This window comes from Cnephaeus nilssonii (assembly GCF_951640355.1).
Source record: "Cnephaeus nilssonii genome assembly, chromosome: 19".
NCBI lineage: Eukaryota > Metazoa > Chordata > Mammalia > Chiroptera > Vespertilionidae > Cnephaeus > Cnephaeus nilssonii.
In genome coordinates this window covers 7,811,197-7,836,464 of record NC_137090.1, presented here as the reverse complement: position 1 = coordinate 7,836,464, position 25,268 = coordinate 7,811,197, and the positions used below count along the sequence as shown (strand labels likewise).

The 25,268-nt window shown below is 42.3% G+C and overlaps 1 protein-coding gene across 7 annotated transcripts in view; it reads right to left on the bottom strand.

Annotated features, from left to right (window-relative positions):
* The window catches only part of LOC307115138 (uncharacterized protein), a gene marked incomplete at both ends in the record, with an annotated part of 45,452 nt that overhangs the window by 18,656 nt on the left and 1,528 nt on the right, over positions 1-25,268 (bottom strand). The window contains 2 exons of one of the 7 annotated variants that reach the window (XM_079798189.1): positions 16,728-17,215; positions 21,988-22,127. In XM_079798189.1, the coding sequence (XP_079654315.1) occupies positions 16,728-17,215; positions 21,988-22,127 (628 nt within the window). Of the gene's footprint in view, positions 17,216-21,835; positions 22,324-25,268 lie in introns of those variants that run through there. The other 6 variants (XM_079798190.1, XM_079798184.1, XM_079798185.1 and 3 more) reach the window with 6 other exon arrangements.

Here is a 25,268-nt window from a genome sequence, read left to right as displayed (position 1 = left end):
TCCTGGCCAATTAAGTGAGGATTTAGCATTGACTAATGGTGTTTTTGGTTACCCTCACCTCGTACCTGTACATGCACCCACACCACAAATGTTTTTCTTTTTTCTGTATTGTTTATTCTCACCAAATCTAGACATTGGATTAGATTCTGATGAATTTCCTTGAGAATATTTCTAAATAAAAGAGAAAAGAATGTGTTTTCTAAACCAGTATAGTTTCTAATCACTCTGCCCTGTGTCCCTAAATTTAATATTTTATTCATGGACTTCAAAGACTCTCATAATTACTCCCCAAACAGTGACTTGCCTTCTCTACACTCATGCACGTGACAGTAACAGGTTAATAGCAGCACCCAGTGCCGACCAACAGTCATCTACTTCCCAGATGTCTCTTTCCACTACTCACTGAAAGGCAGGTTTTCACATGAGGAGGGACCACATGGCACCCTGGATCTCTGCCACCCTGGTTTAGTAACTTCTCCCACCCCTGGGCTGTCCTACCGTGATTGTAATGTCTTCACATTCACCTGGAATGCCGTTCTCATCCTTCCAACCCCAAATCAACATCTACCTTGACTGCAAAACCCTCATCAAGGATCTGTTGCTATTTTTGTCTTTGTCATTTATTTGGGATTACTCATTGCATGTGTGCAATCCAGGAAGGGACTGTGGAGGATATGTAGACCTATCCCCTCATTTTACAGGAGGGGTTATGGTCACACAGTTAGGTCCGGGATCCAGGTCTTCTCATTCCTCAATAAGCAGCCTCCATGGGATTTATGTTGACCAGGCTCCACCCGAGTCTTGGGATGGAAGAGAGACCGACTCAAGCCTTGAAGTAAGTAGTGTCATTAAAAGTGATAAGGGAAGGTTATTAGGGAAATGGTTTACCCCATGACAGCTAGTCAGACCTGTGCATGAGCACAGAGGTTTCTCTCTGAGGATCAGCAGAGCTGGACTGTGGGTGCGGGGTGGAGTCACTTCTTTTCTGTATGTCAGTCTCAAAGGTTAGTCTGGTTTCCCTTGGGAACTCGTCATGGCACGGTGAGAGAGGCATGTGCTTGTCTCATTCCTTCTATTGTCATTTATCTGTACCTTCACCCTACATCTTACCTTTATAATGAGTCCATAAATTTACTTCTTACCAGTGGAGTAGATCAACACTTTTATTTGGATTTGAGTTAAGAAAAAATAAAAAGAAATCTTTCCAGTCAATCCCACTTATTCTAAATGAGAAAAGGAGAGCCAAGAGCTTGCAAACCACCAATCCAATGCTTTTTAGTAGTCATTTGTCCTAAACTTACCTTCTCTGCTTCAAGCGGAAGGCTTTTGTTCTTGTCATGGGTAATTAGTTCTATTTTTGCTTTGATGATATTCTGGAAGATATAGATGTGAATTATACTAAGTTCATTCTCTGTATTCCTTATGCCAAGATTTTCTCTTGGCTTCTTTATAACATTAGTTGATTTTTTTTTTAATAGATTAAATAATTCTCTAAGATTATGTGGCTAGAATTACATGCATTATTCTAGGCAAAGTCATATTATAATCTGGTATGAGGATAATATTTTCTGACTTGTTTACAAATAGCCTTTTTACTTAAGATCAACATTCTATGGCCATTTTTGGCCTCAGCAGTCCTTTGAACTGATATCATATAGCATAGTTTTACAAGGAATTTTCTTTTATTTTCTAACGAGGCTCTTACTGGAAGCTTACACCCATTTTCCTGTAAGTACAGTTTATTATAGTACTGTAATGTTTTGTTCGCTGATATTGGATATCAACTTCCATTTTTCTTCCCACTGTGTAAGAACTTTAAGTTATGATTAGGGAGTATTTGGTATGCTCCAGGGACTGTGGTAGGTATCCTTACCTACCTTATCAATCATCATAACAATCGAGTTAGGTATTATTACCTTCACTTTATAGATGAAGAATCTGAAACTTATAGAGGTTAACTAATTTGCCCAAAGTTACACAGCCCAAAGTCTGGATTCAACTTAAGCATGTCCAACTCGTAAGCCTGTGTTTTAACAAATATGCTTGCAAAAATGCATGGGATTGCCCTTCAGTATAACATAGTATTTCACTTTGTATTATTCATAAAAACATAATTTTATCTATAAGCCCAGAAATTTATAAACCCATAACCTTCAGAAGTTTATTAAAATAAAACCAACCCTGGCACAAACACTTGGGCACTCCTTTATTTTTATTTTCTTTATAGAAAACTATCTGCTTAATCTTTTCATACTGATTGATGTATTAAGCTAGTTTCTCATTGCCACCATCGTTGCATTAGTCAGCTGTTGCTGCATAACAAGCAACCACAAACTCTGAGTATACAATAACAAGTATTTATTTCTTGGTCATGTGTCTGCAAGTCAGTTGGGTTTTGGCTGTTTAAGGCTGGCCTTGCCTTTTGGCTATGGGTTGGTTTTGAACTTTTTTCCAAATTAGAGTTGCCAGATTTAGCAAATAAAAATACAGGTAACTCAGTTAAATTCTGATTTTAAATAAACAACAAATACTTTTTAGTAACAAACATGTAAGTATTCATTATTTATCTGAAATTCCACTTCTGTGAGCTGTGTCCTGTATTTTCACTGACAACCCTACCTCTGACAGCACAAGCACAGGGAGCAATCCCAGTCATGCCAATATATTTCAGGTCTTTGCTTGGGTCATGTTCTCTAACATCCCATTGACCAAAGCAAGTGACTTGGTGAAGTCCAATCCACGGGGTAGGGGTTGGGAGAGGATACTCCTTCCAGGGGGTGTGAGGGGAAAAGAGTAAATATTAATGAAGAATGATATAATCTACCAGAGCAGTGAATTAGTTAATTTAATAATCTTTGTTGTGGAGGTTGGATATAGCCTCCTAGAAAATCAAGTTAGATTATGTTTACTGGGTCTCCATTTACGGGATTACTTTTACTCATTGTCCTCTTCTTTCTGGTCAACCAAGAAATGTCATTGATTAAACAAAGACTGCCTGATTTCTCTATAAGAAATTCATGTTGTCAGTCTCCTGTTAGTTTATATTTGATTAGATGTCCAAAAGAGAAACACCAGTTTTATGAAAATGTCTTTTGATTTAATAAAATATTTAATTAGAAATTATATTTCATTGCCTAATATAAGTACCACTTATTCCAATGACTAACAGGTGAAATTTTCTTTTGGGAAAGATTAATGAAGGACTTCAGTAACACAGATACTAATTAAGTATGAAATCCCCTTCTGATGACTATATATGGAGATTCTGGATATAAGTTTTAAAGTAATAAATTTCTGAGCTTAAAGGAAAGAAAATAAAAATCCCCAGGTGCCAGAACGAAGAAGGAACTTAAGATCAGACTGTTGCATCTGGGATCTGGTGCTGCAATTTTTTTTAGGATATGAACCAATGACTCTGGCCAGGGTTTTAATTTCCTCTCAGGGCCAAAAGACTTTACTTGGGGACCATGAAAACCTGAGACTCTGGAGGGATCTCCCATCTGAGATAGGAGAACTGGAAAATCTCAATAAGAGAAGCCCAGTTCATCTTGTTCTTTGGTGAATGTTAATTGAAGAAATAACAATTCTACATTCAGAACTGAAAGCTTACAATTTAAGTGAGTTTGGATTCCAGTTTTAGACTTCTCTGTGGTGTGGGAATCCCAAGCTGAGGAAATTATTTGTCTAAGGCCAGAGAAACCCCTGGGACTCCCAGCAGTAGCAAACTCAAAACCATCACGAGGATAGAAGTCCATTTCCCTGCGTGATGGGTCATTTTTTTGGCATGAGTTAATATTCTTCAGGAATTGTTTGTACTATAAGAATTTCATTTTCCTTGGATGTGGAAGTGCCCTTATGCTTTTATTTTTTTTATAAACCAACCAATTATCAGTCTTATATCTGAATAGTGGGACTTCTGCTCTTCTTAGTTTGTTTGGTGTTATGGTGACAAATCTGATTTTTCTCTACTTCTTCATCCATGTGATTGCCTACCCCCCCCACCCCCATCTGTGGTTCATTTGGATGACAGTGAAATAGTGGCTCCCAAAGCCTTTGCATGGCATTCCTTGGTCAGATCACTGTTTTTGGTTGGGGGAGGAGACGGAGGACACTGGACAGTAATTATTCCTTTAACCTAAAGTAAAGATCATCTTTGACAGGTGATCCAATTGTGGTACTTCTTCCTAAATTAAAGAGATGTTCTGAATTCTCTGTCTTTTGAGAATCACACTAAACTCTACCTCTGGGTCTCTTTTAGCTTTTACTGCAAAGTTTCAATAGTCTTAATTTATTGATAAAAAAAAGAAGCAAAAAAGATGATACAATATACTTCTTGCATTTCTACTTTTATTTTTAAATAAAAAAAATAAATACTTTTTGCTTTTTTTTTTTTACCACATCATATCTCAGGTATGTAAGGGCTATACCATCTCTGTCATTACAATGAGTTGATAAGAAATTCTCCCAACCCAGGAGCAACTGATGTCACCTGGGGTCATTTTGCAATCGGGAAGTTCTCGTTTTCACTATTTCTTTGTCTTACATATAAAGAGTTGTCATTACCTGTAGCCCCATCTCTGCCAATAATTGTAGCTAAAATTTGCTGATTGTAATGCATACACGTGAGGATCCAACATACCTGTATAAACGCTTTTACTTAGTATTCAGATGAATGTAAGATAGGAAGAAAGGGATCCTTAGGACTGACATTGGCTTGGCAGAACTTCCCCATGTGGGTTAGCAGTGTCTTGTAGCTCTTCCCATCAAGAGTTAGATTCTAGTCCTGACTGGTCTGGCTCAGTGGATGGAGCGTCGGCCTGTGGACTAAAGGGTCCCAGGTTCGATTCCCGTCAAGGGCATGTACCTTGGTTGTGGGCATATCCCCAGTGGCGGGTGTGCAGGAGGCATCTGATCTATGTTTCTCTCTCATCAATGTTTCTAACTCTCTCCCTCTCCCTTCCTCTCTGTAAAAAATCAATAAAATATATTTTAAAAAAGAGTTAGATTCTACTTCTCTACTCTTTGCGTCTGGTTTGGCCTTATGATTTATTTTGATGAATAGAACATGGTGGATGAGTTGTGTAAGTTCTGAAATTTAAGCCTCAAGAAGCTTTGAAACTTCAAAGTGATTTCAACATGAGTTATTCTTTCCATATCTGCCTAGTTACCGAGTAAAATGATCATAAAAACAATAGAGAACAATGCCAATGAATTCTTATATGCAAAAAAAGTTTATTAGAAAGCAGAGAAACAACAAAACATGAGAAATTCACTCTAGGAGAATATACAGGGCATAAATGGACCCCAGGTCTGAGGGTGTCAAATCAGTGTCACTCAGGGGCTGTAGATAAGGTCCACCTTGCTGGAAGGATAATCTAGAGCCCCCAAAGGAAGAGAAGAAAGAATGAGAAATTTAGAGGATTGGGATAATTTCTTATCTGGTGGATTTCAAGTTAATACAGAGTTGGTCAATGTCAAAAGAAAAAAGATAGCAAGGGAGAGAGTTTTAAATGAACCAGAATGTGCTCACAGAGGCAATGGGACGGTAGTGAGCTCATTGGAATCATGAAGCCCAGTAGATGACATTAGCCAGATCCCATGTGTCCTAAGGGTCATCACAAGGAGTGTGTACATCTGTCCAGACAGAAGTAAATAGAGATGATTGTTACAGAGCAGGGGGCTCAGCAGTCACAGACGGCACAGCACATGGGGCGGGGGCAGGTGGAGATGACACAGGTGGGGCGATAGCAATTGGTGTGGCAGGAGACCTGGCCACAGACTGGGCGGAGGCAGCAGCAGGGGCAGCAGCAGGGCCGGCAGCAGCTGGAGCCACAGCAGCTGGAGCCACAGCAAGAGGGGCGGCAGCAGCTGGAGATGCAACAGGAGGGGCGGCAGCAGCTGGAGCCACAGCAGCTGGAGCCACAGCAAGAAGGACGACAGCAGCTGGAGATGCAACAGGAGGGGCGGCAGCAGCTGGAGCCACAGCAGCTGGAGCCACAGCAAGAGGGTCGGCAGCAGCTGGAGATGCAACAGGAGGGGCGGCAGCAGCTGGAGCCACAGCAGGTGGGACGGCAGCAGCTGGACACACAGCAGCTGGGGCGGCAGCAGGTGGGCTGGCAGCAGCCTTGGCCACAGCCCTGGTCAGAGCAGACGGAGCCACAACAGGACATGGTGTTGGAGGGTGGAGGTTCTGGGTGAGTTTCCAGGAGAGTGAGGTTCTTGTGTTTGGGGGTCTCCTTGGCCCACACCTCCTTTTATACCCTGCTGAAGAGCTGCTCTCACTATGTCATTATTTCCTTATTATTATTTACCCCACTAGAAAGCTTAATTATTTAATTTCATAATTGTGTGTTTCTAGTGAAGTGCTCCAAAAATGGGAAGAAATAGCACATTTCCCTTTTCTGTGTTCCAATTAAAAGACTTGTCACATTTTTTCTTAATGGGTGTCACCTTGTTTCTGACAGATGCAATGACTTTTACAAGGCACTTGTCACATGACTCTGACATTTTGTTTTTGAATGGGACACTTCCTCCTATCTGTACACTGCTCCGTGAAAATCATGGGGAATGGTTCTACAATGCTAATCTATCTTTTGTCAGCAAAGATGAGGGGAACGCGTGCTGGTCAGGGGAATAAGAACAATCTATAAGGAGGATAACTGTGTGGGCATCTTGAAGGGTCAGGGAAATAGCTGGACCCCAAGGAAGTTTCAAATTCTGTGTCAGATTTTATTCCACTGTTTCAAGCTGAGGTACTTAGCACTGGATCTGTTGTATATTTTTCACGATAGGACATTAACGGTGGGAAATTTTTTATTTATCTTTTGATTGCTAAACCTTCAAAGTGGATATTTTATTATAGAAGCATTTGTTATATAAACAATATTTACAATTATTAGGCCTTCAACACCATGCTTCCATGACAGCACTGAGGCTGTCTTACTTTGGGCACATCATGAGAAGGCAGGCTTCTTTGGAAAAGACAGTAATGCTGAGGGAAATAGAAGGCATCAGGAAAAGAGGAAGAAAATATGAGGTGGATTGACTCCATAAAAGAAACCATAGGAATGAGTCTATAGGAGCTGAGCAGGGCTATTGAGGACCGGACACTGTGGACATCACTTATTCACAAGGTCGCCAGGGGTCAGAGCTGACTCAACAACATGGAACACACACACACACACACATATCCAAAACATTCTGTTGGGTACTATGGGGACATGATGAAAACCCCTCATAATCTTTCCTGTATAAGAATAAGACATGGCCCTGACTGGTTTGGCTCAGTGGATAGAGCGTTGGCCTGCAGACTCAAGGGTCCCAGGTTCCATTCCGGTCAGGGGCATGTACCTTGGTTGCGGGCACATACCCAGTGGGGAGTGTGCAGGGGGCAGCTGATCGATGTTTCTCTCTCATTGATGTTTCTCTCTCCCTCTCCCTTCCTCTCTGTAAAAAAATAAAAAAATATATATTTTTAAAAAGAATAAGACATATATGGGGAACAGAGTTTGGCATCAATTAAAATAATGGGACTTATTTTAATTAATAAAAATACAGTATGTGGGTATGTAAAGGTGGAGGAAATATTAACATCTGTCATTGTGAAGTATTCACTCTGTACCAGGCATGCTGAATATCTAATATTTGTTTATAATCTTTAATGCAACCATATACTAGTAAAGCAGCAGTCGGCAACCGGTGGTCCACGGACCACTGGTGGTCTGTAAGGTCCGAAGGGTTGGCGACCGCTGATATAAAGTACTATGTAGTCATGTTGCTCTCTTAGTAGAATAGGCAAAAGAAACACAGAGAAAGTACAAGAAAAAAAACTTGTGTAAGCCCAGCCAGTGTGGCTCAGTGGTTGAGCGTCAACCTATGAACCAAGAGGTCACGGTTCCTGGTCAGAGTATATGCCCGGGTTGCAAGCTCAATCCCCAGTGTGAGGCATGCAGGAGGCAGCTGGTCAATGATTCTCTCTCATCACTGATGTTTCTATTTCTCTCTCCGTCTCCCTCTCTGAAATCAATTGAAAAAACACACACAAAACTTCTGTAAGATTAAACAGAAAGTAAGCTTGTCTTAATCTCAGAGCAGCCGAGGACGGTGCCAAGAGTAACACTTCCAAGCCTTTGGCGAAGGAAGCTGTCTCATCCTCCCGGAATGTTTCTTCTCCCACTCCTCTGTCAAAAACCCAGCTGACAATGCCTCCTCCTCAAGGATACCCTCTCTGAAAATCTGCCCCATGCATATGTGATTGTTCCCTGCATTGTGCCCCTAACTTAGTGCACTCTCTGTATCAGTTGTTTGCTTCTGTCTCTCCCCCAGTTGCAATGCGGATGCCCTGATGATATGAGCTATGACATTTACTTTGTCCCCTCATGTGCCAAACAGGGCTGGGGCAGAGGACTCTAGTGACCAATGTCTGTTGAGTAAACGAAGGCTTTTGATGGCATAGGAGCATGTACTGGTCCTTTTAAAATATGTAACTTTTGACTAATGGAGAAAAGAGGGAGAAATATTCCAAAGGGATCATAGTTACACTCGAGGAAAGTCACATCTATTTATTTATGTATGTATTTATTAGCTGCATTTTACTGGTGAATAAAGAACCCCGAAAGGTGGTGTTTTAAAAGATCACGTTTTATGTTCAGTCTTTGTAAACCTTTCTCATTATAGTCATGGGTGCACCATGACTTCAGTTGCATTTTCTCCCCTAATCACCAGAACATGATTAGTTGATTTGCCTAAGATTAAAAAGGTCTCTAGAGAAAACTGGTGACCAATGACATTTGATCTCTGTTGGATGTTGAATAGTCTCTGCTGTCTGTCCAACAGGTGCAGGCAAAATACAATTACCCAGGACCCACATATAAAACCTTTAAAAAAAGAGACTACAATCACATTTAATTTTCAGTGCCCAGAACAAAGAGGTTTATTTCGGTATAAGAAAATCTTTGCAAAGGAGTACAAGAAAAAGGCTTCATTGGACTTCCATGTCAGAGGACTTAGAATCTGTGGCCCCACAAGTGATGGAGACAATCTTCAAATTCCTTAAGCATGAAGCATGGATGTCTTGGAGATAAAGGGAGAGATGTTGGGAGAACTTAATTCATTAGGAGGTTCTGATTGAAGGAGGGAAGTTTGGACAGAAGTTGGGATGTAAGCAGAGAATTAGTAGGGCTGGGGTTTGCGATGGGATCCAAGAGATCAGTTACACGTGTTTTGAAAAGCAGGGTCTGCATCTCTGGGGAGGGAGGCCAGGAGGAAGTGGTGTGTTCAAAGCAGAGATTCAGCAGTCACAGACGGCACAGCACATGGGGCGGGGGCAGGTGGAGATGACACAGGTGGGGCGATAGCAATTGGTGTGGCAGGAGACCTGGCCACAGACTGGGCGGAGGCAGCAGCAGGGGCAGCAGCAGGGCCGGCAGCAGCTGGAGCCACAGCAGCTGGAGCCACAGCAAGAGGGGCGGCAGCAGCTGGAGATGCAACAGGAGGGGCGGCAGCAGCTGGAGCCACAGCAGGAGGGGCGGCAGCAGCTGGAGCCACAGCAGCTGGAGCCACAGCAAGAGGGGCGGCAGCAGCTGGAGATGCAACAGGTGGGGCGGCAGCAGCTGGAGCCACAGCAGCTGGGGCGGCAGCAGCTAGAAATGCAGCAGCTGGGGCGGCAGCAGGTGGTCTGGCAGCAGCTGGGGCGGCAGCAGGTGGTCTGGCAGCAGCCTTGGCCACAGCCCTGGTCAGAGCAGACAGAGCCACAACAGGACATGGTGTAGGAGGGTGGAGGTTCTGGGTGAGTTTCCAGGAGAGTGAGGTTCTCGAGTGAGATCTCTCCTTGCCCTCTGTTGCTTTTATATCCTGCCGAGGGCTGCGGTGACCATGTGCAGGACCCTTCTTGTTGTTGTTTGTCCGAGTTGAAAATCAGTTAGTTTTAGTAAATTAGATAATTGTGTTTATCTGGTAAATGTTCCTATTTATAGGAACAGCACCATTTCCTTTTCCTGTAGTATAATGAGCTGTCCAGTTTGGTTAATGCCAGGTGAATCAGCACCCATATTTCTCTGTCCCATGTGCTTTCTCAAGTAGACCCATTACATGACACCGCTTCATTGGATTTCGCAAGGGTTAATTTTTCATTTCTCTATTTGACTCCAGAATAATATGTTGAGAATGGATTTATGATGCTAAATCTCTGCTGTCAAAGAGTAAGTCATATCAAGTACTGGTAGTAAAATCGGATGGAAGACCCATCTTGGAAAGGGGAGGGGCAGTTATTTGTGTGCAATTAAGAATACCACGATTCCTTTGGATTTCCTGGATTGTCAGTGAGGTATGGAGGATCGAAACAAAGTTCCTTTCTGTTTTTTCTTATTGAATCTATTTGATTTGAAACAGTTTGAAAATATGGCAGATTGTCAAAAATTCAAAATTTGACAACATTCTCTGATAGTGAGACTATGTAAAAACAGGCACGCTTCCACTTTTCCCAGGAAGATTTGACAATAGCTAGCAGCTCCAGGCCATATCCATCTTCAGTCCCAGGACCTGGTGCCTCATTGGAATTATGAGGCCCAGTTTAGTTGAGCGACATCAGCCCCACTCCATGTGCCCCAGTGGTCTACACAAATGGAGGGTCTACATCTGTGAGGACAGAGGTAAATGGAGATGGTGGTTACAGAGCAGGGGGCTCAACAGCAAGAGGAGGCACGGCTCAGGGGGTGGGGCAGGTGGAGATGACGCAGGTGGGGCAATAGTAAGTGGTGCAGCAGGAGACCTGGCCACAGACTGGGTGGAGGCAGCAGCAGGGGGGGACAGCAGCTGGAGCCACAGCAGGAGGGGCGGCAGCAGGTGAACACACAGCAGCTGGGGCGGCAGCAGGTGGTCCTGCAGCAGGTGGTCTGGCAGCGGTCCTGGCCACTGCCCTGGTCAGAGCAGCCAGAGCCACACAGGAGCTGACCATGGTGTCAGAGGATGGAGGTTTTGATGTTGGTAGGAGAGTGAACTGAGCGAATTTGGAAGTCCCTCTGCTGTATGTCCTCTTTTCATACTATGCCGAGGTACCGTGTCCAGGTCCTAGACCATTTTCTAGTTTATTTTTCTAAATAAATATTAGTCTGAAATAAGAGCATCATGTTTTTCTGGTTAAAGATTTTTAAGATGGAGAAAAAGACGATTTCTCTTTTCTGATGTGTTAAGATTTTCCAATCTGGTCTTTCTCAGAATTGCCTTTCCTACTTTCTTGTTGGTCAAGAAGGGCCATCACATGATTCAGTCACCTGTGATCTGTAGATCATCCCATGATGCTGTTTGGATCAATTATTCCCATTATGCCGAGATCTCTTTGATGTTAAAAGAGAGGCAGAATTACAATAGGGAATAGAAAGAAAGAGGCTCTCCTTTGTGAGTTACCTGTGTGCAATGAGGAAGACAACCTATCTGTGAGACATGGATGCTCATTAGATAGTGGACTCTCTGGCTGCCCCAAAATATGTACTAAGTACTACTTCCTGCATTCACTTGGAAACCGTTGCCAATGACTCATTGTTTTTAAATATTAAAAGATACTCTCACTCAATATAGAGCAGTGTAAGCACCAAAATGAATAATGGCAGTAATGGATTTTAACTCGTTAAATAAGATAAAAATCCATGACTCCATAGTGAGACTAATTAAATAAAAAATATTTTTAAAAGGAAGATGAGACAATTATCTATGACAGTAGCATATTAACTAATAAATGTAGAAGAATAAAAACAGAGTTCCAAATCATCATTTACAACCCTCATAATAAAGCTTGATTCAAGTAAATATTATCAGTGGATGCTATAACTGTTGGGTTACAGTTTGACAGGTAATAGGCTATTTGCACACTTTCAAAATAGTTCTCCGTCGATTATTTATTCATTTCAAAGGAAGACATACTAACTGTACTGTAGAGAAACTTGAGAGCATAACCCGCACCACGGGATCAACGGCACAAACTGACAATGCCATTTACAGGTTAGACATATGTTAGATAATAGTAATGTATCAACACTTAATTAGCTAACTGTACTGTGGTTATGCAAAAAATATGTTCTTAGTCTTAGGATATAAATCTATCTGTATCTAAAGCAGATCATTACCTATCTATCTACTTACCTGCCTACTCATATCTCTCTATTGGAGAGAAACAAAATGTGGCAAAAGGTTGAATCAGGGTAAAGGCTAATGGTATAAAGGAGTTATTTGGCACAGCTCTGTATATTTGAAAATGTTCAAAAATAAAAAGTAAAAAATATCAAAGGGGATTGGGATTGAAAAATATTTTTTTCTGCAGTATTAGTGTATTAAAAATAAGTACTCTGTGTCTTTTGGGGGGAAATACGAAAGTATTTGATACATTTTACTTTGTAGGAGCCTCTACTCCATGATCCCTTTCTTATATTTCTAACCAATGCAGTAAACTTTCTTCTTCTTGGGTCCCTGACCATATAGGACTTCTGGCAGCGTGGCTGAATAAGCTGCTATGGACAGGTCTACTTGCAGGTACAAGCGAATAGAAATGCTTGAAAAATATTTTTAAAAGATTTCAGTTGCATAGCTCCGTGGTCAGCAAACCGCGGCTCGCGAGCCACATGCGGCTCTTTGGCCCCTTGAGGGTGGCTCTTCCACAAAATACCACGGCCTGGGCGAGTCTATTTTGAAGAAGTGGCGTTAGAAGAAGTTTAAGTTTAAAAAATTTGGCTCTCAAAAGAAATTTCAATCGTTGTACTGTTGATATTTGGCTCTGTTGATTAATGAGTTTGCCAACCACTGGCATAGCTGAACTTAAAGAAAGAGAGGAAAAGTTCTCATTTTCCAGATACAAAAAGGCAACTCAAACTGCAAACAGTAGCTGATGTCCTGTGGCCTTGGAGGTTCGGTATCTAGTTACAGGCTCTCATAATTGGAGGCTGGTAGTCAAAACCCAGGCAGATGCAAGAAATGCTACCTCAGGCTGTCACAAGGCCAGATTCAGAATAAAGTTGGCATTCTTACCTTGTAAGTAAGATGGAGATAAGAAAAACTTAGTCTGCCCACAAGGGATTGTAAGTGGTAATCAAGGCTACCATGAACATCTCAACCACAGAAACGTCACCAAGTTTTCTGTTTTACACTAGATGCTTAGTGAGGAACCTCAAGGAGAGGAACTGACTCTTGCGAAATAGCGAGTGTCCTTGGACTCATCAGAAACACAAGTAAAAATCACAACACACAGAAATAACCCCCATAAAAGTACAACTTGAAAAAGCGTTAACCACAGAACAGATAAACCTCCAAGAAACCACGCAGAGACTGTATGTGATGTCCACAGGGGAGATGTTATGAAATACACAGAAAATAATCCACCATAAGTAGCACAGTAGATGCAGGAAAAGGAAGTGTAACTTCCAAGAATTTAGATAATTGAAGATTCTGAGGGAGCTATATGTCCATTAGGGTTCAAAGAGGGTCTTGAATCTGTGGCTTGAAATATTTCAACGGTTTTTGTCAAATTGCCAATCACTGTCTCTTCATTCAGAGCTTTTGCCCTGTTCTCTCTTCCTGGGACCCCAGCTTACACATATCTCAGACCTTTCCCTTGTACTCCAACTGTCTAATGTTCTTGTCTGTACCCTTTACCTTTTTTCTCTCTGTACCTCAATGTGGATATTTTCTTCTTCCAGTTTGCTCTTTCTCTCTTCTATTCTGTCTGACCTGTTCAACCTAATCTTCTATTCCGTCTAATCATTTATTGAATTTCGAATTTCAGTTTTTGAGTTTTCTAGTTCTTGGATTTCCACTGGACTTTCATTTTCTTTCTTCCTTCTTTTTTTTTTTTTTTTTTTTTTTTTTTTTTACAGATTCCAATTCTCTGATGAAATTTATTATTTTTATCTATTATTTCAAACATATTAATCATGGTTATTCTAAGTGTAGTTTTTAACACCTACATAAGTATCACCTTTGAATGTATTTCTATTATATTTTCTTTGCCTTTTGCCCTGTTTTTAGTCATTTGGTCCTTTATGTTCTGGCAAATCTGGTAATTTTTTTAAATTGAATGCCAGACATTGAACATGAAACACTTCAGAGACTTAAGGCGATTTATCTTCCACCGGAAATGATTTCATTGACTTAGACCTTGGGCCCTCAATCCTGCCTACATAGGTCAGTTTCCAATGCTTTAAAACAACTGTTTCTTAATTTTCTCCAATTCTCATAGTTAGTTTCATTGAGCGATTTGTGTGATACTAGCTGCTTTATCATAGCTGGATGTGGAATCCTGTCCTTTAACTTTTCAAGTGGCCGCTGTCTTTTGGACCCTGCATGCTACTAGTTGTCTTCTCACTTCTCTGGCTAGTCCTTTCTGGTTCCTTGTGGTTGCTGTCGCTCCTTTTTCAATTTATAAATGTTGGTATTTCCTATAGCTCAGTTCATATTCATCTTCTCTTCAGACATTTAACTTCCTGTGACCCAGGACACTCCCTACAGGCCCATGGCATTAAAAACCACTTTAGATTGTAATCTCTCGCAGCCTTTCATAGGGCCCCCAGCAGTCCCTGCCTCCCTGTGCTCATGTCCTTGTGTAATCCCCTGCCCTTCAGTGCGAGCTGGAGACAGTGACTCACTTCGAATGAATAAATGGAATAGAGAAGTAGGAAGAGTAAGTCATTTTCAAGATTAGGTTATTATAAGAAGATTGTGGCTTCCTTCTTGAGTTTTCCTTCTATTGCTCTGGCTTTCTGAGATCCTTCTCACTCTGGGGGAAGCCAGCTGCCATGTTGTGTGAGCAGCCCACATGGGGAAGAACTGAATCCTTTTGCCAAGAGCCGTGTGAGTGAGCTTGGAAATGGATTTTCTTCTGCGCATATGAATGCAGCCCTGACCAGAAACTTGCCTGTAAGCTCATGAGAGACCCCAACATGCCACTGCTGAATTTCTAACCCTCTGGAAGTGTGTGAGATAATAAATGTTTGTTCTTATAAACTGCTAAATTTTAACCGATGCTAAATAACTAATACACATACCAATTTCATACATGTGAAATTCTCCTAGATTTTCCATGAAGACAGATTATCTGCAAAAAATGTCTTTTCTGTTTGTTTGTTTGTTTGTTTGTTTCCTTTTCAATTTTTTCACTTCTTTACATCTTTCTGGGGGGGGAAATGTACTGATACAGCCCCCCCCCAAGAAAACAACCACACACACACACACACACACACACACACACACACACACACACACAAAAAAACCCACCTCACACACACAACAACCAAAAAATGTGTATGCTGAAACCAACTGAAGGTACAACCAATTATCATTTACCATCTCTGGTCTATCAGGAGTTCTGTGCCTTGAGTGGGGTTGGAGAATAATGCCCCTACTCAAGTTAAATTATTTTTTCATTATTTTTATTACTTATGTGTAGAATTTATGGAAGTCAAGCATATTCATAATTCAATACCACTATATTACTTATTAATCCTACAACTCCTAGAATATGCATTTCATACAAAGCTTTCTAAATATTTCTCCTACTTTCACTAGCATGCATTCCTCAGAAATTTATTTTTACCTTATTTTTCCTAGGATAGTGTTCATAGGAATTTGGGAGCCTTCCAGGTTTACCTAAGAACCAAACTAGTCCATTAAGTGGTTTCTTGTCAGTCTCCACATTCCCCCTAGTTCTCCAGGCCATACCGTCAAATACACATCCCAGAAAAGGCAAGCGGATAGGAAAATATTAAAATTTAAGTGTTTTCCATTTTCTGCTACCCCCCAACTTCTCAGGAAGGTTGATTTTTTTCCAAAAGAGAACTATTTTGTTGTTAATGGATGGAGCTGAAATGAGAGAAGCTAAGAATGCAATAAATTGGGTTACATGAGAGATGTATAAACCTTGAGGAGGACTCTAGTTTTCCAAGAAAAAGAGGGGTAAAATGATGGATATGGGGAGGGGAAGGAAGAAGGAGAGAGAGAGAGAGAGAGAGAGAGAGGGAAGGAGAATGAAGTCAACTAATAGAGGAGTGGAAATATATGTTCTTAAAAATATTTTAGAAAGGTTTGCTGTGGGGTATAACCCCACACATTTTAAGTGAAAATCTTTATTATTCTTTAAAGCTTTTGGAGTCATCTATGTATTGTTATTATTTCTGGGCTTGTTTATTTGCTTTTAATGTTAATACATGTTAGGGTTTTCCTGAAGGTGAGAACAAGAATTACAAAACCTGATTCAATTGTGTGTTGGATATAATTTCCCTGGAAATGAGGACAATCATCACAAAGTAAGAGACACAAGAACAATGTATTTCTAAGCCAAGAAAATAGAGCTTTATTTAGAAACAACAATAAGATACTGAAGCATCCCTCTTAAAGGAAATACAAGATAGGGCCCTTTAAGGTTTTCAGATCTGAGGCTGTGATATCAGTGGCCCGACAGGCCCTACAGGAATTTCCATATTTTGGACAGGATGACCTGGAACCCAGAAATCAAAAGATCAGGTACAGAATGTGCATAAATCTAATAATTGCTTATTATAAATGCCACCTAATTTCAGCCTCTGGATCCACATCAGAGAAAAGTCAGCTAAAGAGAGAGTTTGGCCTGAGGCCAGGATATGGACACAGAGTTGAAGGGAATGGGTAGTCCTAAGGCATCTCTGAGGTGCACAGGGTCTGCTTCTGTGATGAGCAAGATGCAGGAGAGAGAATGGGTTCAGGGAAGGTGCTCAGCAGTCACAGACGGCACAGCACATGGGGCGGGGGCAGGTGGAGATGACACAGGTGGGGCGATAGCAATTGGTGTGGCAGGAGACCTGGCCACAGACTGGGCGGAGGCAGCAGCAGGGGCAGCAGCAGGGCCGGCAGCAGCTGGAGCCACAGCAGCTGGAGCCACAGCAAGAGGGGCGGCAGCAGCTGGAGATGCAACAGGTGGGGCGGCAGCAGCTGGAGCCACAGCAGCTGGAGCCACAGCAAGAGGGGCGGCAGCAGCTGGAGCCACAGCAGCTGGAGCCACAGCAGCTGGGGCGGCAGCAGCTGGAGATGCAACAGGAGGGGCGGCAGCAGCTGGAGATGCAACAGGAGGGGCGGCAGCAGCTGGAGCCACAGCAGCTGGAGCCACAGCAGCTGGGGCGGCAGCAGCTGGACACACAGCAGGTGGGGCGGCAGCAGGTGGTCTGGCAGCAGCTGGGGCGGCAGCAGGTGGTCTGGCAGCAGCCTTGGCCACAGCCCTGGTCAGAGCAGACGGATCCACAGCAGGAGTTGACCATGGTGTCAGAGGGTGGAGGTTCTGGGTGGGTGTTCAGGAGAGTGTGGTTCTTGACTTTGGATGTCTTCTTACTACATGTCCCCTTTTATACCCAGCTGAGGGACTTCTATGATTACTATTTCCTTGTTTTTGTTTATAAGACTACAAATGCATTTAGTAAATAATATCACTGCATTTTTCTAGTAAAAACTTTCATCATATAGAACACAGTCATTTCCCTTTTATCAAGTTCCCCAGTGTTCCCACATGAATCACCTTTTGTGTTTCTCCCTTGTTTGCAGTGTCATAAGATTTCACTCCCTGGGTATCATGTGACACAGGCGGGCCACTATCTCTTGTCTGTTCCTCACCTTGACATAACTTTGGGAGCACTTCTGTTGGGGCTAGGTTTTCTGGTGGAAAATTTTGTGTTTCGATCAGATGGAATGCTGATAGGAAAGAAGGAAGTCAGCTCATTTTTTTGAGTTTGAGAAATAAGGAAACTTATGATTCATTGTGTTTTCTGGGTGTCCATTGAGCTAATAAAATTACTAGGACATTCCAAGCTGTGTTATTTTTCATCACCCTGATGCACTTTGAAACAGTTAGCAGTGACTCAGTGTTTTTAAATAGCAAAGAGTCATCTGGGATTGATCACTTTTGATCTTCATAAATCTCCTCTCAGGTCGGGTAGAGTAATTGGGACAAAATTTTTTTATCGGCCTTTCAAAATATCAAGATATGTCATGATTATACTTTATGGACATTTTCTTAAAATCTTTTTTAAACATTCTGAGCTAAAAGATCTAGTAGTTTTTGTAGTATCACTTATATTTAAGACTTTCTTAGATGAATTAAGAGGGATATAAATGCCATATTCATCATCATACATGCATGTACATAGAAATTGCATCCATAAATGGTTTTGTAATCAATGCCTGTATGATTATAGTCATAATAAGAGGTCTTCTTCAGTGCCACAGGCATTCAGGAAAAAACTAATTCGAGGAAAGAACAAATTACCCTCATGATATTCCCTCTTCCTGCAAAGTCTCTCATGAGTTCAGCATTCTCCTAGTTATCTTTTATGACGAAGTTCAAATGCCATCTTCCCCCATTGTCTTTCTTGGCTGTTGCAGAGCAAAGTTCTTCCTCCATGGACCTTCTGTTGTGCTTTGTGTATGTGTGGGTTCTATAGCATTCTCTACCAGAAATGTGTGTATATAGCTAGCTCTCTCTAGAATGTCAACTCCATTAGGGCAGTATTTTACCCATCTTTTTATCCCCCAGGCTTGAAATAGAACACATTTTTGATAAAGGAGTATTTTTTTTTAGTAAGTGAAGAGTTTGTCTAGGTCATAAAAAATGACACACTGATGTTGAGAACATGTTATTCACATATATAGACAGAAAAAGGATTAAAAAGAGAACAACCCTGGCTCATGATGATGAGAGGGATATGTCTGGAAGGTCTATTTTAATAAATAGTGAGAGATGTGGTGAGGTTGCTAGAATGTGGGAAGGATCGTGTGTAGCCTTGAATTCCATAAGAAATGGTGAGGATCTATTAAAAGCATTTAGGCAAGAAGTAATATATTTATTATATACAATTTATTTTAATTTTTGATCTGCCTTTCGAAATGCCAAAACACACTGGATTTCTGGGGAGAGATGTTGCTTAAAAGGTTTAAGTGGGGCAGGGTGGGAGGTGTGTTCACAGCATCAGGTGATAAAATGAGTATAATAGTTATTTCAAAGAAAGAATCAGAAGAGAATTGGACCAAATTGAAAATGGAGATATTAGGAGGGTTTTTCAGAAAAGTTATAAAAGATACCTTAGCTATTTATTTATATATTTTATAACTACCTATGTGTATAATTTATGACACCTGCCTCCTAAAAGCCAACAATTAAAAATTTTAAAGGATAAATAAATGGTGCTCTAAATGTCCACCAACCAGATGCTGTCTGAACACCATTCTTCTGTTTTGTTTTTTTTTTTCTGGAGGCTTCATTACATAGTCATACTGATAACTGAGATGGTGAGCCAAGGTTTTTTTCCCCAGGGTCATGACTTGTGAAGCCAAATTAAATCACAGACCAAAAGATTTAAGCAAAAGTGTGGGAAATTTATTACAAGCAGATTCAGACTTCCCGCACAGGGACGGGATCCAATAATGGGTTGCCCATGAAGCTTTGTAGTCTAGGCGTATATATTGGCTACCGGCCTGCTCTATATCTATCTGTGTCATCACCTGATTGATTCCCTCAAATGTTCTCGCCCAGCAACGGACCTGAACTTTCCCTGTTTCTATGCATCAGTTCAACTTATTGTTGCAAACCCGCCCTAGTTTCACACGTCTCCCGCTTTGAGTCCAGAAACATTTTATTGTTTCTGCATGGTTGGTTCCTGTGATTAGGCTTTGCTCAAACTGCCGTGTCTGCCCCTGCCTATGTTCCACCTGCCTTTGTTTCCCACTGGACCCCTGCCCTGTCTGCCTGCGTGTCAAGCTAACCGTCCCACTAAGACCCTAACACTCAACTTATGTTGGGGTGAAGCCCATTTTATATCAATCTCTATATGGTTTGTTTCTTGACACCTTAGAACTTTCAAAATTTTTTTTAGAAATAACAATCAACTCTCAGTTACATTTGCTTTTTGGAAATATAACCCAGCTAATATATAAAACTCTGATATATGCAAATTTTGAATTTAAAATGTCTTTAATGTACTTCAGATTATGAACCAAAAGTTATAGACCCTTATATTAGTACTAGAGGCCCGGATGGTCGTTCTGCTTTTTGGTCTAACTAGCATATTAGCTCGATTATATAGGATAAAAATGATATTATTGTATATATTGTGAGATAGTTTCGCAGCTAAGGAGGAGAATTTTCTTTTGGTGATAAGAAAACTGAGTCTCAAAGGAATATCCTGCATGTGTGCTCTTACGTAAGCCCAAGCAAGGTGACAAAAGCCTAAGTCAGGAGAGTAAAACCATCAGGAAGATAGGAAACTTGAATAACATGAGAAACTAAAATTATGAAGGAGTTTATGTTTTGAAATACTAAAATTTTAGGACATGCTTAGAGAAAGGAATGGAGAGAACGAGGGAGTGTGTGTGAGAGAGAGAAACAAACATAGATATGAGAAACATCAGTAGACTATCCTCCCATACACTCCCCAACAGGGGATCAAACCTGCAACCCAGGTATGTGCCCTGACTGGGAAATGAACAGGCAACCCTTTGGTGCATGGGACAGCGGCTCAACCAACTGAGCCACTTCAGCTGGGCTTGAACATCTATTAATAAGCGGTTTTAAAAGCCCAGCCTGTGTGGTTCAGTGGTTGAGCGTCGACCCTGAATCAAGTGGTCACTGGGATTCAATTCCCGGTCAGGGTGTGGGCCCAGGTTGTGGGCTCGATCCCCAGTAGGGCCGTGCAGGAGGCAGCTGATCAATGATTCTCTCTCAATTGATGTTTTCTAGCTCTCTCTCTCTAAAATAAATAAATAAATATCAATAAAAACATATTTTTAAAAGTTTTAAAATTTTTATGGAGAAGTTGCCATGGACTTTAATACATTTCCAGAAATCTGTATATAGAAGGTACACTTAGTGTTCTGAGATAAAGTTTATTATTTAGAGAGAAAATGAGGAAGGGGTGGAGGGAGGGAGGAAGAAGTACTCCAGCTAAGAAAAACACCCAAATTTATTAACACAACCAGTAATGGGACATACTGCAAGTAGAAATGTAGTCCAATGAAATTTAGATGTCTGTATGATGTTCAACTCACTGGAGTTTTTAAAGGACAGTTGAGACATATGCCAATACTTAAAGGTCTAGAGGACAGTGAAACAATTATACAAACTTTCTTTGTTGTTCTGTCAAAGAGAACAAGATACTAAGGTAGTATTCTCAACCAGGGTAGTGTTTCAATAGTGGTGACAATAAAAATGATATTTACTGAGAGCTTACATCATGCTCCTCACCTCTGTGCTAAGTGTATTTATTACATGGATTATGTCTTTGAACCTTTGAAGAGCATAATGTATTATCCCCATTTCACAGAGAAAAAAACCGAGACTTAAAGATATTAAGTAACTTGGCCTGTGTCATGCAAGGAATGCCCTGTGGAATCTTGATTCCAAGATAAGTAACTGCTCCCAAACTTACTGTCCTGCATTTCATGCAACATTTCTAAGTGTGAAGTCATAAAGACACACATGTACACACACATGCACATATATACACACACACACATCAAATTAACAAATGAGCAGATTTCTATATTAGGGAAAATGGCTGTTTATTAAGAACATATGGAGCCAATGTTATATGAGATCATCACATACAGTATATACTTCGGATGAGACAGTGTTGGTTCAAAAATAGATGCATCTGGGCCTCGGTTAAAACCATTTGACAAATGTGTTTTCATTTATCATTTCCTGGAATTGAACACCAACTCTGAATGCCAAATCAGAAGAGTTGGCAGCCAGGAGTTCATTCCCCAGTCACTGGCTGGCTCAACACACTTTAGGTGACTTGTGAGGACATCCATAGTGTGACAGATTACAGGCAAAGATTCAGCAGTCACAGATGGCACAGCACATGGGGCGGGGGCAGGTGGAGATGACACAGGTGGGGCGATAGCAATTGGTGTGGCAGGAGACCTGGCCACAGACTGGGCGGAGGCAGCAGCAGGGGCAGCAGCAGGGCCGGCAGCAGCTGGAGCCACAGTAGCTGGAGCCACAGCAAGAGGGGCGGCAGCAGCTGGAGATGCAACAGGAGGGGCGGCAGCAGCTGGAGCCACAGCAGCTGGAGCCACAGCAAGAGGGGCGGCAGCAGCTGGAGATGCAACAGGAGGGGCGGCAGCAGCTGGAGCCACAGCAGCTGGAGCCACAGCAAGAGGGTCGGCAGCAGCTGGAGATGCAACAGGAGGGGCGGCAGCAGCTGGAGCCACAGCAGCTGGAGCCACAGCAAGAGGGTCGGCAGCAGCTAGAAATGCAGCAGCTGGGGCGGCAGCAGCTGGACACACAGCAGCTGGGGCGGCAGCAGGTGGTCTGGCAGCAGCCTTGGCCACAGCCCTGGTCAGAGCAGACGGAGCCACAACAGGACATGGTGTCAGAGGGTGGAGGTTCTGGGTGGGTTTCCAGGAGAGTGAGGTTCTTGAGTTTGGGGGTCTCCTTGTGGCAAGGCCTCTTATATACTGTCTGAACAGGGTGAGCTGTCCACATGTTTCCTTGTTTTTATTTACCTAATGTTTGAGTAATTATCAGATTACACATTAATGTTTATCTGTTTAATGGTTTAAACTTATTGGAAACAACATTTTCCTTTCCAGATATGCTAAATTCTGTCTGATTTGCTTTTCCTCTGAGTCATACCTCCAGGCATGTTCTAGACCACACTCTCCTCCTCCATTTAACATTTGGGGTTACATTCCTTACTCTCCTCTCCGTATCCCCTCAGGATGGGATCTGGGCAGACATGTTCCTGGTTGGGCATTTCTTCCAGTGACTAAAGTGGAGGAAATTCCATCAGCATAGTGTGGCATCGGGCATGGGACAAGAGAAAAATGACCCCTGTGCGTCATTTGTGAGCAATGAGGAAGGGGACCTCTGTACGTGTGTGATGTTGGTGGCCTCTAAGCCACTGGAATGGGTTTCCTTAGATGTTTCAAACTTTGGATCGTGTTCTGTATCTTAAACTGTGGCAGACAATTTATCTACATGGCTCTGGTTACTACAACATCCCACAGTTTATTACGTTGTTACTTTGCTGGCAGATATGTTTGCTGCATCTCTCTCCAGCTGGTCTCTTTGTTAAAGTTTAATTTATGTATTAGGCACAGTAAGAGATAAACGAACATAGCTAATAATAAAACAGAACAGTTATAAGACTATCTATATATATAAAAAGCCAGTGATAGGAATGACCCAGTCCCTATGACACCCACTGCCGCCAGCGAATCGGCCCATGGTGGGTGGGGCTGGCCGGCCAACCTCCTGCAGCCCCTCCCCCCAAACAGCTCTGCCCCCGATCACTCCCACACACACTCCAGTGGGGGTGGGGCTGGCCGGCCAACCTCTCAGGGCCCCTCCCTCAACCACTGACCCCTGATGGGCCCCCCCACCCCATTCAGGGGCGGGGTTGGCCCACAGCCCCTCTCCATGGCCAGCTGGGTCCCCAGTCAGCCCCCACACCTTAATCGCAGGCAGGGCCCCTCCCCCCAGCCGGCCTAGCCCTGATCGGGCCCCAATCAGGGCGGGCCAGCCAGCCAACCTCCTGCTGTCTCCTCCTCCCAACAGGCTCAGCCCTGATCCACCCCAATTGGGGCGGGGCCGACCGGACCCCAACTGTGCACGAATTTGTGCACTGAATCTCTAGTACTGTAATAAAAGTTATGTGAATGTGGTCTCTCAATAAATTGATACCAATTTCTTTTTCCTTCATCACAATTTATGGGTAGAAGATCCATTCTTTTTTTAAAAAATATATTTTTATATATTTCAGAGAGGAAGAGAGAGGGAGAGAGAGATAAAAACATCAGTGATCAGAGAGAATCATTGATCAGTTGCCTCCTGTATGCCCCCTACTGGGAATTGAGCCCACAACCTGGGCATATGCCCTAGATAGGAAGGTGCCCTTGACCAGAATTGAACCCAGGACCCTTCAGTCAGCAGGCCAGTGCTCTATCCATTGAGCAAACTGGCTAGGGCAGAAGATCCAGTCTTACTGTAGAAATTAGCAGCCTCAGCATATGCTTTAAAAAATATTTTCTTATTAAGAACTTTCTCTTAAAAGGAGCACTTTAGGGCTTCTCTTTGGCATATTTGAATTACCAGCATCACTGTTCTTACACTTTGGGGCACAGGTCACTATGACTAACAGCAGTAAATAAGGAACACAAGCACTGTAACACCAAGAGAGTTGATCTGACCATTGAGACAGCTACTAAGTGACTGATGGGTGGGTAGCGTATACAGTATGGATTTACTGGACAAAGGGAGGATTCACAACTTGGGTGGGATGGAACAGGCCAGCACAAGATTTCACCTGCTACTCAGAATGGCATGCAACTGAAAACTATGAATTATTTATTTTTGGAATTTTCCATTTACTATTTTCAGACCATGGGTGACTGTGGGTAACTAAAACTACAGAAAACAAAACCTCAGATTCAAGGGGGGAGACGACTGTATACTGGAAAATGTATAAGACATATATGTGTAATATCTATACTAATAAAAGGGTAATATGCTAATTAGACTGAACATCTTCCGGAAGACCTTCCAGACGTCCTTTCAGACAAAGCATGGTGGCGGGGCTGAGGCAGAGGCGGTTAGAGGCGATCAGGCAGGCAGGGGAGAGCAGTTAGGGGGATCAGGCTGGCAGGCAAGTGAGCGGTTAGGAGCCAGCAGTCCTGAGGGGTCCAGGATTGGAGAGGGTGCAGGCTGGGCTGAGGGACTCCCCCCCCTCCCATGCATGCATTTCGTGCACCGGGCCTCTAGTAATAAATAATTATGAAGCAAGCATCTATCTATCCCAACACCCAAGTCAAGAAATAGGACATTGCTGTCACCAAGAGGGCCCTGTCTTCTCTTGACCACATCGCTCTCCTTCCCCCCTGATTCTTACTGTCCTGATTCTTAAAGTAATCTTTTCACTGATGTGCTTTACAGTTTTACCACCTAGGTATGCATCCTGATAACTGTAGTTTAGTTTTACATGAATTTTATATAAGTGGGATCTTCATCTATGTATTGTGTGTTTTTATTCTCTCACTCAATATTATGTAAGAGTTGTGGTAGGCAGCCCCTTAGGTGACCCAGTGATTTCTACCTCTTGGTGTTCATGGTCTTACATATTTCCCTCCTTGTGAGAAAATTGCTTCTAATCAACATCAAGTGACTAAGTTACAAAAGATGGTGACGAGCCAGATTTCTCTCCCTTACTGGCTCTGAAGGAAGTAAGCGGCCGTGTGGGAGAGAAGTATGTGGCCAAGCACTGAGAACA